General features: G+C 44.0%; 1 protein-coding gene across 1 annotated transcript; it reads right to left on the bottom strand.

Moving 5' to 3' along the window:
• Positions 1-4,635: 4,635 nt before the first annotated feature.
• T265_03417 (hypothetical protein) lies at positions 4,636-7,323 on the bottom strand (the record flags this gene model as incomplete). Its single annotated transcript, XM_009167901.1, has 2 exons — positions 4,636-4,754; positions 7,254-7,323. 2 exons carry the CDS (start codon positions 7,321-7,323, stop codon positions 4,636-4,638), a joined length of 189 nt encoding a protein of 62 aa, XP_009166165.1.
• Between the last annotated feature and the right edge of the window lie 9,686 nt (positions 7,324-17,009).

The raw sequence follows: 17,009 nt of genomic DNA, 5'->3' as shown, positions 1-17,009 counted from the left end.
ACGTGTTCATCAATGTCGATTTACTAAAAGAAACTATTAGTCTGGCTAAGTTGGCCTCTGTTAATGATAGCTGATGACAGCGGTGCTCCATCCACCTTGTCCATCTTTTAAGTTACAGTCGACCCAGACCAATATGGGAAAGTTATATTCTTTCAGGGGTGAATTTCTCACTTATTGGATAAAATAGCTAGAGTTTTCTTCCTTATGGGGAATTTTACAGTTCGTCTTCCGAGAGGAGACGAACGAGATGAACGAGAACCCGTGACTCCCGTCGATGCATGTCTTTTGTTTAGCGTCCTCATGCACGACTGAAAAGATGATGGGCTGTATGGGCGCCATGTCTAGTGTTGATAAATACTGAGCAATTAGACACAACACTCGCGAAGACGAAAAAATGGTCAGTTGGTGCGGGCATTGTTCGTAAACTTGCTCAGTTTGGTCGTAGGACGTGATGTGAGCTCCTTCCGTTGATAGTTTTACTGTATATGGAAACTAAAACACGAGACAGTCATCTGCGCGTGATGTCTGTATAAACTGGGTTGGGTGTGATAAAAAAATCGCGGGCTTTTCACGCTGGTAACTCTGTGGTAGGTAGAAAAAAGATTTTAACCTAGCAGGACATCGTGATACACCTTCAGTTGAAGGATGGTGTAATAAACGAGAGATTCAAATGGGATTCAGATAGGTGTGCCTTTAAAACCAATTTGGTGCTCAACTTGAGTTCAATCAAAACGTAAATTTTACGGAAACTCGGGAAACGCACTAAATTAATTGGTTTCAAGAAGGTCTTACTCGGCCACTTTTCAGTAGCCTTATGAGTAGTCTCCTTCATGAAATGATTTTCATGTATCTGTGAACAGATTTCCTACTCTGACTAATCATCATCTAGAAGCTTGCTTTGGGCACGATGAGCTAAACGGTCATCAAACGAATCGTAATTAATGCTTAGCCATATTCGACCATGTTTTCAAACAATCTTTCGATCGGCTAACGTAATATAAATGAGAATACTTGGACACAACCTGTACTCAGCCTTTTGTTAACTGATTCGCTGATGTCAACTCACATTGGACTACAACTGCTTTGCATTCTAGGTTTCCCGCAGCGTCTAAAATAATCGAAGTGGGAGAACGGAGTGTAATACATACTCATATGAGGTGCGTTTGTGGGCTTTTAAACAAGCATACCTAACCTGACTCAAATCTACCCACTGGTTTCTGTGGAACAGCTCGGATGCATGTATTTTAGTGATTAGAATTTATCGGCGTCTGAGGGCATTTTAGGCTGCCTCTCTGCTAATAAGATGGAACTATTTCCGTTCTACCTTCACCGCAATGGATGGCACTTTTTTGCCGGAATGTTGCAGATTTGTTCTACTCAATACAGAGGTGACTTTTCTTAGCTATAATCAGAGGCTTAGGTAATTTGTCAGATTGTATTATTCCGCTCGAGAAATAATAATCCTGACAAGCTTGCAGCTTCAGCGCAGTTAGACGGACCATGTGGATTTTATTGACAACGTCTCATCGCGTTAGAAAATTAAGTTCCGTCAAGCGTGAATTTATCCACGATGGATTTGTTCTAATAACACGAGAGTGCAGTTTTTTAATAGTGTTCAGGGCTTTTGCAAATTAAAGTAACCTAGCTTTTGTTTGCTACCGGTCGCAATTAGTAATGAATAGTTATCGAGGGCGATGTAGAAACTCCCGGCTGTGTCTTGAAGACCTAGAAGTTGGGTCGATCGTTCAGGAGAGCATTCACACACACACACACACACACACACACACACCGGGAAAGGTATACCGCCAAACAAATGAGATCATTCAAGAAATAACCGAAAACAGAGTCCTCACACAGCCGATATGCACAAACTATCGGTGGCTGTGAGAGAAGGAATACCGACAAAAGGAGGAATATTTGCCAATCAAAGCACCCTATGACCAATTGAGCGTTCGTTTCCAGGGCTACTCTTTTCTCCACAAGTCCGCATTTGAATCCATGACAAGCGCTCTTCAAGCCCAACCCTTATGCCTGTACCAGAAAAATCTCGCTCTGCTAGCACTCATCATACTCGTCATCGATCTGCCGTAAAATACCATATCCTTGTCGTTATACCACCGGTTCATTCAACCTGTTCTATAAGTCAGTTTTACGGCACCCTGATTTAGTCTTTCGGACTTTTGGTTTTAGAAATTTGTAGGCAAGCAGGTTTCCGGCCAGATTAAAAATATACGCCACATTGTTTACAGGCGAATACTCGTAGAGAGTCTCCTATCGGTTGACAGCAATTTGTTTGGCCCAAAGCGACCCATCTTGGAATTTCAGCTAAACATTTCCACTGTGAACCTTTTGCCTATTATTTACATATTCTTCGGCCCAGCTTGGACAGCATAGGTGAGGCTACTTACGTTATGAATTCACCCCACACTTTCGCTACTTGGGGAATTGACACTAAATTCCGTCCTGATTTGATTCGGTCACAGGATCATCTTCACACCACCGAGTCACGCTCTGCGCAATTTGAATTGAGTTATGTTCTAACATATGCAGACAGACGGATGTGGGGTTGACATTAGCACAAGCGAGAAAAAAAATCCAGATTATGACAAAAGAAACTACTTACAAATTTGCTGAAAACTCTTCAACAGCCCACGACCAGTTTTGCCCTTCTTGGGGCCAATCAGGTGGGCGCAGTACCTGAGTTTTCGTTAAACCTTGTGGTATACTTGAACTCAAATTGGACTGATTTCGACAAATACACTCATTTGCATATCAATTCAATTTTTGCTATAGACTCAGCTGAATCTCCTGTTTATGGTATTCTTCAACTGAATGTACTGCACAAAAGCCGCCTCATGTTTTATTCGGCACATCATAAACGAGGGAGTCTCTGGCGGAAATGAATTGATATGCAAATGAGTGTATTTGTCGAAAACATCCAAACTACTCCGAGTCCCCTTCCATACGAAGATTTTTCTTGACTTCTGGACACATCCGGTCCGTGGACCTGGTGCGAAGGTTCCATACTACTTATATAAAATGCAATAATGCAGTGCATAACCATGCACAACCTCATAGTCTTCAATGCACTCGGCTTACTGTCTAACCTATTGACTGGGTCCAACCACTTCCAAAGCTTAGCGTTAACGAATGTTGGCCACACTAGGAAATTCCTGGATAACAAGCCCGCGCCTATCTCAGGGTCCGGGTGTGTCTATGCGTGCGACTTTGTCTACCGCAATCACCAGATCAGCTGGATCCTTTATCGCAGGTCATTATTTACACGCCACGTAGGCCAGAAATCTTGACTGGACAAAATCAAGCCGATAGATGGTACATGGCTTGTTAATAAGAGGCAGTCTGTAACCAAGCTGATTTGCAAATAAGTGTAGTTATCGAAAACAGTGTAGTTTGGGTTCAAGTAGATCATAAGGTTGATGGAAACTCAGGGAATGCGCCTACCTGATGAGCTCGAAACAGAAGGGCGAAACCGGTCATGGGTTGTCGAAGAGTTTTCAGCAACCTTATGAGTAGTTTAGTTTCCAGTACTAATTGGCTCATTTCGCTGTCTCAACCCAAAAACGAAGCGCATTGCCGTTCCGCGGATACCAGTTGCTTGTTGCAGATCTCATGACTCACTTGACAAAACTCAGACTCAGAAAATGCATAAAATCGCGAGCTAGAGCATTCTCTGGTCCGTTGGTGTTCTGACTAGCTACGTTCCGAACTCACTCATCACTTGCTCGGTTGCTCACTTATGAACTTTCTTCATATAACGTTTGAAATACCTGAGGCGCGCATTCCTCCACTTCTGCGGAGCTGTTTGACTTGCGATGTGCCATGCCGTTAAGGTCCTAAATGTATGAAAATAGAGCTCATCACTTGTGACACGCTAACCTGCATTACCTGTTTTGGCAACATTTTCCCTCACCGCTTCAGATGCAAGCATCAATTAGAGATGTAAAAAGACTTGAACTTTTTTGGATTTGGAATGTCCAACTCTCTTTCAAGTAGGCGAAATGCTCCAAACCTCTGACGTGTTTATCTGATCTCGATATGTTTTCTCCTTCCTTTTTTATCGCTTTCAATGGGGATTTGAGCAGCCATTCGGCTCACAGCGCATGTAGTGCGTTCACCAACGTCTTTTAATTATCTTTGTAGGACATCTGACAGCTGTTCGCACATTGTTGACAGCTGCTTGCGTGCATCGTTCGACATCATTTTGCGTCATCCCAGATCGAACCCGTGACCGGCCGATCTTTTTACCCCTCGCCATGAGAAGGGCATCTGATGACGCAGATCTATTAACATCTTCAACCTACAGAATGTTCTGGGTTTAGGCAATTCGGAAGAAGAGCATTCGGTGGGGTATAATGTGACTGCATGCGAGGCAGCAAGTAGAACACAGGTTACCTTGTCAATAATCAAGACTCATCCGCAAAATACCTATCATAGTTTCAAAGAGACCACAGGGAGCCCAGCTGAATCTCGGGTTTATGGTGTTCTCGAGTAATTGAATGTGCTGCACCAGCCCGCCCCATGTTTTATTTGCTGCAATATTCGAGATATCAGAATACTTTTCACAAACGTGATACACTACTCATAAGGTTGCTGAAAACTCTTCTACGGTTGGGTTTAAGGTGAGTCTAACCTCAAAACCGAATTGATGTGCAAATGAATGCCTCTGTCAAAATCTGTCCAATTTGGGTTCAACTGGAACAAAGTGTTGACGGAAACTCTGGGGTTGCGTCTACCTGGCAATTTCCAAGAATGGCAAACTGGTCATGGGTGTCGATGTTTCAGCAAACGTATGAGTAGTGTTTCACGTCCTGACCGCAAGGACTTCCAGCGAGAGACAAGTAAAATGTAGATTAAGGTGACGTAATTATATCTGCGTGAGAAATGAGGTACAGGGAAGTAGTGAATACTGGAGTGACTCATGTGGCGAAGGTGTTAGCTTGAACCCGAACTAACATCCCGGGTTCACATGAGTCAAACAAACGGGGTTCATGATAGAACTGTTGACCATACATACGTTTGTTCAACCTGATGGTCACTATCTTATAAATGTTTTTCATAAGCACTTAGAGTATTACGCAAACGTCAACGGTGAGTTCGAAGAGTGACCGTGTAATCACTCAACGAACACCAACATAGTGGCTTTCCAACGTTGGAACAAAATATGGTGGTCAAAAACAAATCAAACGAGGGGGTGGGAACTCAAGTGGCAGGGCTGGTGATTCTACAAGCCAGTGATCTCACCGATCTGGGGGCACATTTCATCACCATCGAGTTATGCTACGTGGCATAGCTAGGACGGATGGAGCATATGGAGGTCGACAGCTCAGATGAAGCGTCTTTATCCACCACATTGCAGGTTATCTCGGTCAGTGTTGGGCGTTGTGGAATACCTTTTGGCCCCTGAGTAACTAGGGAATACAAACACTTAGAAGGTGGCCGAACAGTGTGATTTCGTTTGGCACGTACAGTTTGGGTCTACAAACAACCGTCCAGAGCATTTCTGATGGGAACGAAATCAATTTGAGGTATCGACGAATCGTAATAGTTCAGGCGGAGCACTGGCAACATCTCTCCCGGTTGGCTGCTTCCGAGCTATACGACAGACTAAGCAGCGAGGTACTACAAAAACGTACATCACGTGAAAATAGTCCCCTGACTGGGACGTGCTCTGTCTGAATGTATTTACAAGGTCTCAAGCAGACTGAAAACGGACGCGCAATGTCAACGGACGACCAACTCAAGAGCTCCGAAAGTTTCTGTATGGTTTCGGACAAGTTTACAAGCCTAAACGAAAATCACTTCATCATGTTATAGACTACTCACAAGCCCGTTGGCCTATGTTGAGATACTGGAGTGTCCACCACACCGTCCGGTAGCTCTTAGGTTTATTCTATAGCTTCTGGGTATCATCTTTCTATCCATGATTATTGAAATCAACTACAAAACGAATAACTTTCAGTACCATACATGGCAAAGAAGCAGATAACGATTAGGAGGGGGTAACCAGGGTGGTTTCTAGAAGTCTGCGACCGACAATTTAGCAAGCACTTTTAGTTGTAGATGCGTTGGTGCAGCTAATCTTGTTGGAGTTATTTTAGGAAACACCAACTCAGCTACACTGAGCCACAGTCTCCGCGTAGTCAGGCTTTCGTGTACTCAAAGTCCAAACACTGGCATCTTGAACACAACAGCGCCACAAATTTAACCATCTATCTTGCTTTTCGTACAGAAAAGCTGTTGGGAACAGAGTGTCCATGAACAAGTGGCTACATTTCCCAAATAGGGGGAAGCACATCAGTCTCAGGAAGTTTAGTCAAGGTGGCACCAAGCGGATTCCGATTTTGCTACGAATTCCGTTGTGCTGGTGCAGGACCGCGGTGTATGAGTATGAACCAGCCACTAACCAAGGTGGCTATGTTCTCATTCCTATCCGCAACATACTCTTCAGACACGGCCAAAGATACGCACCGTTGATGAGCTCTAACGGGAGCGAAACTCGGCTGATGCGCTTCAGTCAGTAGTGTAAGTTCATCAGAATAACTCTATCAAAACGACAGAAAAACCTTTCAGACGCGAGTAGTATTAACAGAAATTTGTGGACAGACAAGCCATATTGAAGACAGCTTAAATGAGAGCAACAGGGCCTGAAGAGTAACGAAACACCGCCATTTTTTCAATGAAGAATAAGCATACCCAGTTACCTATTTGAACTATTCGACTGAGTTCAGTTTACATCTTTCATGCTGGTGTTTCTGACTCGAGTTTTGCTAGATAGGCCAAGTTAGTCGTAACTAGTCAGCCTTTAGCATCTGCCTGAGTTAACTGCGCCCCATCCTCTAGTGAAGACAGCCACGGCGGTCCAAACCTGCAAGACTCAATCTAATATGGATAAGCTTTATACAAGTAGTGCGAACGCATTTGTTTGTCCCTCAATCCGCGAACGTGTTTTGAGAATCCTTCCTCTCAGCCCAAACCAAATTACAGGTTGATGCGGAAATTTGGGTGCCACACTACGTTCGTTTCACTTTGACAGATAGTCAGGGTGGAAAAAACGACAGCCGACTGTTCTTGAGATTTACGCCTTGATGAACTGGGAAACTGGAAATATGTCATTGCTCTCTCGGTATATCACTTTTTGGGGAATGACTATACATAAGACAGTTTCAAAACCTTTCACTGTTTTAGCGAAATACACTCATTTGCAAACTTATTTCGTTTTTCGAGAGACTCACTGGAACTCAGCTGAAGCTTCCGTTTGTAATGTTTCCAGGTAACTGAATGTGCTGCACCAGGCCGCCTCATGTTGCAGTCGCTACGATATTTGAGATATCGCGATACATGTATATTTGTAATGCACTACTCATAAGGTTGCTGAAAATTCGTCGAAAGCCCACTACTGATTTTGCGCTTATTGGGGCTCATCACAGTCCCCATAGACACAGTCCCCGAGTTTCCGTCAACCTTATGTTCTACTTGAAACCAAATTGCACGAAATTAGCGAAATACACTCATTTGCAAACTAATTTGGTTTTGCGAGAGACTCACCCGGAACCCAGCTAAATCTCCCGTTTGTGATGTTTCCAGGCTACTCTCACTATTTTCCTCTGTACAAAATTTTATAGGGTACAGTAGGAATTTGTGAAGCTATGCCCAAAACATTTTAAACAAGTGGAAATCGAGCAATAGGGGGAACGCGAGAAATGGAAAAGTAGTAAATCGCTATTTTTCACAGGTGAATCCAGTTTTACTGGGAAGTGTTGGGAAGCGAGCGAAATAAGGACATGCAATACTCACAGAGTGCGCTGACGGTTGCACTGCCGTTTGCATTGAGAGTTTGCCACATAAAACAAAGCCGTTCGAAGGATACCAGCTGGATCAACTGACAGCCAACCGGCTTCTTTTAAACGAACCACAGATAAAGCTACCTCTTTTCAAGACAATCCTGGCCCTCCTATCCTTGGCGGAAATGGAACTATCCGCCGTAGGGTGATGAAGCTGGCGTGCTGATTGTAGTCCAAATAATTGGATGACCAAATCCATCTGTCTGCCTAAAGTAAGGACCACAGGATGATGAAACGTCGCTCGTTTTGTGTTACGATGAACACGCCTTCGAACCAGTTAGTTCGTTTTCCTTCGCGGTTTTGTCACTTTCCTGTCCCCCGCAATCCAAACGTTCAGGTGACAAGCTTCCGAATCCCGATGTTTTGGTTTCACCTGTATTTTCTCTTCACTTTCACAGGGGAGGATTCTGGCCAGCGACTAACATTCACCGTTAAACGACGCTCAAAGTCACTCGAAAAAATGATGAACAACACATCATTTTACCGAATTACCTGAAATTAGAATGGGAAAGCACCGGTCACCATGTCTAATTAATGCAGAAGCACGTATGACTCCATTTTTGAAGTGCCATTCCAGGGTTTCTGGTCCCGATGTATAATGATGATATCGATTTCTGGAAAGACGGGAAGAACCGAGGGTTTTCGTGGAAAACAGTAAACCTGGTAGCAGGCCCTCTCTCCAAAAGTTCTGTCTGCCTTTCACTACAGGCGATTGCGCCAGTTTCCAGTGACTAAGATGGCGGAAAACACGGATTGTTTCTTAAAGAACAATGCTCTCATTTTCTCACGAATTTGATTTTGACAGCCGACGCATCTCAATCCAGTCAGCCTCATAAGGTTGAGGCATGCGACATGCGCAGTTCTGAGACAGTGCCGTGTGTTTTTGTGGAGATTTCCTCCAGCAAGTGGAACCAATCTATGCTGAAAAGCCGAGAAACACTGTACAGCTGTTTCATCCTCATTGGGAATCATCAGCAGTGTGCATCTCACGAAACTCCGAAGAGTTTCGAACCCGCGACCTCCTGGCTAGTAGTTTGAACACCTAACCGTTCGGCCACGAGTGGCTGATCAGCAGTGTGATTAACTCGCAATTAGACAGGATATAGCGCCGCTCATCCTTCAATCACGGGATCCACATCACGCGGTCACACGTGTTGACTGGCTCTTGGAGCAAAGACTACGGGACGAAATCTCCACAAAAATCCCAAACCCCCTCACATTACCAACAATATATAAGTAGCTCATTGGAAGAATAAACTTCACCCGATGAGAGGAACTTCTATCTGAGAAGTCGTTGCTCCAAGAGCCAGTCAACACGTGTGACCGCGTGATGTGGATCCCGTGATTGAAGGATGAGCGGCGCTATATCCAGTATAAGTGCGAGTTAATCACACTGCTGATCAGCCACCCGTGCAGCATAGATTGGCTTCACTTTGCAGGACGAATCACCACAAAATAATCCCAAATCTCCTCACACTACCAACAATGCCGTGTGTGTTTGGTAGGGCCGGTTGACGCAGCTAAAGTTTTGCTCTCAAGATGAAAAAAAATTCATCCTCAGTGAATGCGCACACATCCTTCTGGACTTCTTGCGTTTGGGCTACAACTTCTGGATAGACAAGAAAATTGTCCATGATGGGCGTCGGATATTAGTTTGTGTACTTGGAACTCTTTTCTGTCACTTCAAGAGTTTTGGTAGTGAGAAAGCGGTTCCCTCCCGGTAGATATCAGTTATCGGATCCAACCGGCCGTGTATATCAAACCACTTGGATAATCCTTCCTTCTGTCAGCGAAAGGCAAAAGTATTCGAAAGGGGGATGTACAACACGGTGGCAGTCAAGCAGATTGAAACACGTGTGAATAGGTCTACGAACTTTCCCCAGCCACGTCAACTGATCGACCAGCTGAGTGTTCATCTGTAGTTTGACTCTGGGGAACTTGCTTCATCAACCGCAACGTATTATAACCACTGGCCGTAGGCGCGCCCAGCAATCTACTACCCAAACGTTTTAGTGTTTAGTGAAGCGAAGTTGATTAACCAGAACTAACTCTGTTCCAAGCCATCAGCTTACTCTGAGGCTAAGAACCGGACATGATCTTCGCCAGAACCGAATATGATTTTTTCACCGTTTTCGTATTTTAATCTTTATGTGTACAGTGACCTCTTTGTTCTCATCACCTGAAATAAGTGCATGTCTTAATGGGCTTGTAACGAATCTCAAGAAATTTCCAGACCCGTTACACTGGGGCTAACCAAAGGTGTGGTTAGTTTGTCATCTTTTGCAATTGCGGCAGCCTATGCGGTTTTCTTGGGATTCTAGAAGCTCTATATAGAGTATTACTAACCTGGAAATGACAACTCTCTGCTCCAAGGCTTTCCTCAATTATCATAGCCAAGATTTACACACAAGTGATCACTATTCAACATCGGCCCTGCATCCAACCGTAAACACGTCTAAAATACTTTGTATTTTGTATGTGGTGATAAACAGTCATGTGTAAATTGATGTGGGCTTTACCGGGACTTATTTGAAATCTACCTGAATTCATCGATTAATGTGCCCTTCAAATAAATTTGCTTCTTCAAAGTTGTCTCAAGCTGGAGAGATAGTCAAGCTGTCGAAATATATTTCAACTATTCTGACGGGTGATCTAAAGTCTAGACAGCCTACCACCTGTTAGTCTCTTCTTATCAGGAAGGTCAGATTCCTGAAACTAACCTCAGAACACCCGAAACATACTGCTCCACCAAAATCTCAGTAGGAAACCGGCAAGCATCCAGGCCAGTCAATCAATCAATCAATTCAGCAAAACCTGATGAGTGTTCATGCACGCCACAGAAGCGCGACCGAATGTGATCAGCGTTCAGGTATTTCATAGAGGCCCGATCGATGTTGATGGGTGTTCACTAAACGCCTATCAGACAGCCTGGATCAATGTCAGAAAGTCTCCTTTAAACAGCGTGTGGCCGTTGTAACTTTTGCTCTCGCACTCGCTTGCTCGGATTGTAGCGGCTGTGTTCCCTTCTGTTGTTGTGTTCCCTTCGCCGGCACTAGGCACTGGAGCGGGTTAGCAGCAGATACCACAGGTCGGTGAATCAGCAGATATAACACTTCTTGGGGCTCATTGGTCAAGTCCTAGACAGGATCTTCATCAACATTATTTTGTTACAACAAACGTTGACGGGAAACTTAGCAGTTTCGTGTTCCAGATGAAACGATTTTCAAAACATCCGCCAGCTTTACACATCACGTCATAACCGAAAGGTTCAGCTGAATCGCAGTTGATCTCCCAGTTATCAGTAACTTGATTTGAAAGTAACATTATATCCTGACATACATATAATTTGCAAATAGGTTTGGTAGGAATCACTGAACAGGCCTACGAAATGTAACTTCTTGGGCCACCTCAACCGCCAGCCCATTTTTCGCCGCGCAACAACAGTCGACAAATGCAAACGTTTCACCGAATTGATTTGAAAATGAGTGTATCTCTCGAAAACAGTCCAATTCGGATTCAAGTAGAACATAAGGTTGACGGAAACTCGAGGGCTGCGCCCACCTGATGAGCTCGAAACAGAAGGGCGAAACTGGTCGTGGGCTGTCGGAGAGTTTTCAGCAACGTTGTAAGTGGTTTCCTTTATGAAAATATATACTGCGATATCTCGAATATCGCCCCAACTGAAACATGAACCGGCCTATGTGCAACACATTCCGTTGTAGAATATCATAAACCAGAGATTCAGGCGAGTCTCCAGCAAAAACCAAATTGATTTGCAAATGAATGTAGTTCGCGAAAAACACTTCACCCTTCACACAGTCAGAGCATCAGAATGTCCTTTGCGGTTATGAGGCTGTCAGATAGGGTTTTATGATCTGGAAATTGCTACAAGCTAGAAGAGGCTAACGATGACAATTTCGAAAAAACTGATCGATCACCTGATAGACCTGTGGCACTGGTCTCAGGCGAATTGGGGGATGCAACTCAACGGACTTTTCCAACTATCATTTGCACCAAATAAGGAAAACGGAATACTTCCACAAGTAATCTGCACAGCCGAAATTTGAAAAGACAGTGGGCGTTTTTTTATTCAGCAAATCGCAATAACAACATATTTCAATAATTGAAAATATCATTCAAAAATTGTTTTGGACTTGGTTGTGTTTACGCCTTCTTATTTGAAAATCTCTGGCACCCCCCAGGGTGGACGTCGTGACGTTCAAGTTTACGAAAATTTCATGATCGTCCTCAGGTGTATTTGCGTCAAAGCCCGATTCAGTTTGTTTTTAAACACAAAAGCACTTTTGCGTGCCACGGTGGGATGAATACATAAACAACCGTTTATTCTTGTGGGAATGTGAAAGTCTCCCAAATTCTGTTTTTTTTCTTGCCGGAATTCTATTTAACAAGGCTCTTCATCCAAGCAAAAGTTTTGACAAAGTACACCGCACAAACAAGTAAAAAGTGATCGTTTGTGTGCGGAGATCACGGATGAAGGTCAAAAAGGGTTGCCTGTATCACTCCATAGTTTGCGAACAACCTCTTGGTTGACATCGTCTGAAAGCTTGAATAGAAAAGATCAAAAACGTAGCACGATCACTTTTTAATTAAAAAGACGTTTGGATGACTGATCGACGTTGTCGAATTCAAGCGGTGTAATGGTGCTTGCAGGTTACAGTATTTTTGCTTCAAGGATGCTGAAATCTTGGATAAAAAAGAACACAGTATAACCGGAAAGAACGAGTACTTTGAAGCACTAAACGCGATAACTACAAATTCACATAAGAAAACAGTGCGCAAGGTCAGTTTTCCTAGCGTCCTGATTCATCTAATGGTGACTCAATCTTGTCAGAATGTTGAAACTGTTTTAAGAAACCCCCGGAAACATACTCTTCTCCGTTCTGCTGCACAAACTCCTTCACGTTCCTGTGAATTTCTTTTACTCAATTTTTTTTGGAAATGCAAACGCAAAATACCCATTTATTGAACTTGCGTCCGCTTCTTCCTGTCATATGAAAAATGCTCTATGTCAAGGTATGGAAATCGTACGTCAGACCAAGCAAGCCACTGGCCCTGGTCGTTACAGTTTGAAGGCATTTGACAAACTGGATGGTTGATCGAGTGCTTATCTACAATGTGAGTGGATGTTCTGCATCCATTCACTAGTAAAACTACGGTGAGAAGGAACAGCCTGATTGATAGCTGTCTGTTTAGTTCCTCTATAGTTTGATTTCGGTGTATTGGTGGTCAGTCGAGGCAGTTGCTAGCAGTGAATATTTCGAATTTCAGTAAGTTTATCGACAATCGTTGTCTCAGAAGCATCGCTCGTGTGGGTTGGTGTCGGCGAATCCCTAAAGAGGCAGTTAGAAAGCGCGTTTTTGGTTGTGCACCGGGTACTTCCATTGAAGAATGTGTCCAGCATCAGAAGCTGCGTTTGTTGGGACATGTGTTGCGTATGCCTAGCCATCGTTTGCCGAAGAGAGTGCTGTTTTCCATGCCCAACTCAGAGTGGCGTAAACAGAGAGGTGGCCAGCCCTTGACTTAGCAGAATAGTATGAAGGAGATCACGAAGCACTTGGGTGCTGTCGGTGTTACTCGCCTTCCAGGGACCGTGTGATCCTCACTGTGCTCACGCTACAAGATATAACTGCCGACCGATGTCAGTGGCGTTCTTGTTGTCAGTTTCTATCCAGACCGCCTGAGTGAGTGTGTGGAGGTATAGGCACCTCGGAATGATTGTGTTAAGCTAGCACTAAGTCCCTCCCCATCCACCTTTACTCTTTTCTTTACAATAAGGCTTTCAAATAAATCGTGGTTGTACGGCAGTGAAGCATCGGTGTTGAACACTGATGTCATGCTGTCGATGATGATGATGATGATGATGCCTTCTGTTGTGGGGATTGGTCGAGTATAGACGGCAACCATCGGAAACGCAAATACAGCCAGCTTGTCCAGTCATGGGAGTTAAACACATGAGGCTAAGTGTGGAAGTCATAATCTATTCCCTTTTTGTGAGTGACTCATCATATGCCTGCTTGTTCTAAAAAGGTATTAGATGAAAGAAGATAAAGTACGCAAAAGACAACACCATTACAGGTAAGAATGTAATCCCATCCGAGATTGTGCTTTGTGAGTAAAGATGGTCTTCGTTGGAAAGCCGGGGAACGCTGTCCATATGTCTTTTTCTTGGTGGGAATCAACAGTAATGTGCATCTCATGGACACCTGGGAGATTCGAACCCGCGACTCCTTAAATGGTAGGTGAAGACCAAACCTCTCAGCCACGAAAGGATGGAAGGCGCACACACCTTTTACTCACAGAACTCACTTCGCGTGGCCGCGTGTTGAATGTCATTGCTAGTCAGGGAGCCACTGAACACGTGGCAATGTGATGTGAATCCCCTGATTGACGGACGGGTGATGTTATACGAGTTAACCGGACGGTCGATCAGCCGCTTGTGGCCAACCATTAGCCATGAGGTGGAAAGCCTCGTTAGATGCGCACTGATGATAAGTTTCAACAAGAACAGAACAGCCGTACAGTGTCTCACCCACATGACGAAATCCCGATTGATTTTTTTTCAACTCTCCACTTTACCAACATAAATGTGATCAGCTATTGTTAGAATTTCAAAAGGTCTTGAGTGATTCAGGTTAGACAGGACTTTACGTTTGTAAGTACTGCACGAGCATTGCATTTTTTGTGGCATGTGTCAGCGTTAATCGATCCAATAAATTTTAACTCGGAATTCGATCCTCCCCGTGAGCAGAGTAGGATTAGCTTCACAATAACAGTGAACAATAAAGCCACCATAATAGTGGATACCCCTGAATTCTCAGCCACTTCGTTGAGCCGAACGCCATGTCCAGTATGTGCAGTTCATTGGTCTTGGTAAGGTTTGCCACGAAAGGCACAATCAAAATGGGGATAATCTGAGCATGAGGGTGGTTGGCCAGCACCTGGGTAGAGAAATATTTTTCAGGCACGCAGTGAGTGACATCCGTTTTACCGCGCGTTCGTAGTCACTCGGCTGTGCCGCGCACTGTGACACAAATTGAAAAGGTCACACCCACACAACCAGGAGAGTAAGTAAAGTCCTAATCTGAGAAGAGGTTAACATCAGACGAGGGCATAACCTGATGCCGATCTGCCTCAAGTATTTCGGCTACTAGCTTGGCATAAAATCATAGCCACGCAAAAGTGATTTTTCCATCTGACCCGGTAGTTATCCTTATATGGGAATAGCAAGAAAATCAAAGGGTCGGACGGAATTGATGCAAAGGTCTATAAAAATAAGTCTTTCGAAGATGCAGAAGCAAAGGCAAATCAATTTTTCTTAATTTTTTGTCCATCCGTGAGCCTACATTCACTTGGGGGAGGTAAGAAAACTACAACAAAGCAATTGGGTGTTACCTCTCAGCAAAAATAAACAAAACTCAATTCTGGGTAAAATCGAATCTTACGGTGATTCATCTCGTGTACCTGGTAGAGCAGACTTTTGCCAAAATCACCGGGGAACTGGTATTTAGAACCATTTTGCACCAGAGCTGAAACTTCCTTTGTTGGAGAGGTGGTCATTCGTAAAAGTACGTGACCGTTGATTGGTTTATTGCTTTCACAATCGCAAGCCAATGTGATGTAGTGTAACGTGGTAAAAGTTGCCCATATTGGCATAAACGGACGTATTGATCGACGTGTTTGGTTACTCAATGCATCTGAGCAGTGTTTTCTTAAAGACATTTTGGGGTAAAATCTTATGCTCCGAAAAGTCGTTTCTTGCCTCTTCATTGGCTTTACTTGAACGCCAAAGTGGGATGTGAGTGCCCACGGCTGATTTATAAGGACTTGAAGATGACTGAACCATACTATGGCGCAATTTGGGTTACAGCAGCAACGTTGATGACCTTCGTTGAGGAGTCTCTCTGGCATTTGAATGATTACTGTAAGTAGATGATTGAGGTGGAAGAAACTATGTCGATTCTAAATTTACAGTTGCAGTGCATGTAAGCCTGAATAGGACATGGTCGCGCTTGAACACAACCTAAAAACAGGCGTTCACTGCATCCTATTTACAGTCACGCATTACACAACAAGCAATATGGTTGTCATCAAGCAACGTTCGTTTGAATGTTTTCTTGTCATATGTACAAGCGTGTTCCCACAGGGAGCCTACTAGCACCTAGTCAGTAGTGTATCAGACACTTGCATTTCTTCAGACAGACACGCATAATTTGAACCCACGTTACCCCGCACAATTTAGTCCAATTGTAGTAAAAGTATTTTTTCCAGCTTAGTTCTCTGTCTGAGCCTCCCAAGCTAGCGTTCACGTCAAAACAAACACCAAAGGTGCACAAGGTCTATTAATACCCAAAACGAAGACAAGAACAGCTGTACAGCGCTTCGCATATATAGCGTAAGTGGTTATAACTTTCTGGAAGTTCTGACGCGTTCTGGATGCGCCATTGGCAACCGGCATTTGGCCAATACTGGGTCACGATTGGCTGTTTGGTCCAGACTTCGGACCAATCAGATTTCGCCTTGATGTCGGACAGGCAAGCGTCCCGAATTCCTGGCCGATCTCGTGCGAGTTAGGCTTATCGGCCGTAGCATCGTCTAAAGACGTGCGGTAAAGCGGGATCCGTGTGGAATTCTGCCTAACACTAATAACAGCTTTTTTGGGCACCAGTGCTACTGATGAGACTCCTAGGACAGGAAACCAGGGTTTTAAATCTGAATGAAAAAATGATTTCATGTTAACTGGCGATTTGGAGATCCACTCACCAGTTACTTGCATGTGAAACTTGCTACTTTTTTTCCAAAGGCTGAAAGTATTGGGCTGCATCCAGAATAAGCGCTCTAATTTGGTAAATTCATAGTATGGCGGGCCTTAATTGATAACATGGGCACATAAAATATGTGATATTTTATGCGCCATCCAAATTGACAGACTGCCGTAAGCCCCGCACCATGAACTGGTTTTCCTGTCTTTATCCAAGTTTCGGAACGTAAGTTTGCCGGACGCGCACAGACAACCAAGTCGTGTTAATCCTCATGCATTATACAACATCCAGTCTAACGGTAAGCAGGCAGTGGTCCACCGAGGACTGACTGTTTCCGTACAGTACATACATATCCGTTCCCGATGAG

The sequence above is a fragment of the Opisthorchis viverrini genome, assembly GCF_000715545.1.
Source record: "Opisthorchis viverrini unplaced genomic scaffold opera_v5_49, whole genome shotgun sequence".
NCBI classification, from domain to species: Eukaryota; Metazoa; Platyhelminthes; class Trematoda; order Opisthorchiida; family Opisthorchiidae; genus Opisthorchis; species Opisthorchis viverrini.
The sequence above is the reverse complement of the archived record's forward strand: the minus strand, read 5'-3'. Positions and strand labels throughout refer to the sequence as shown.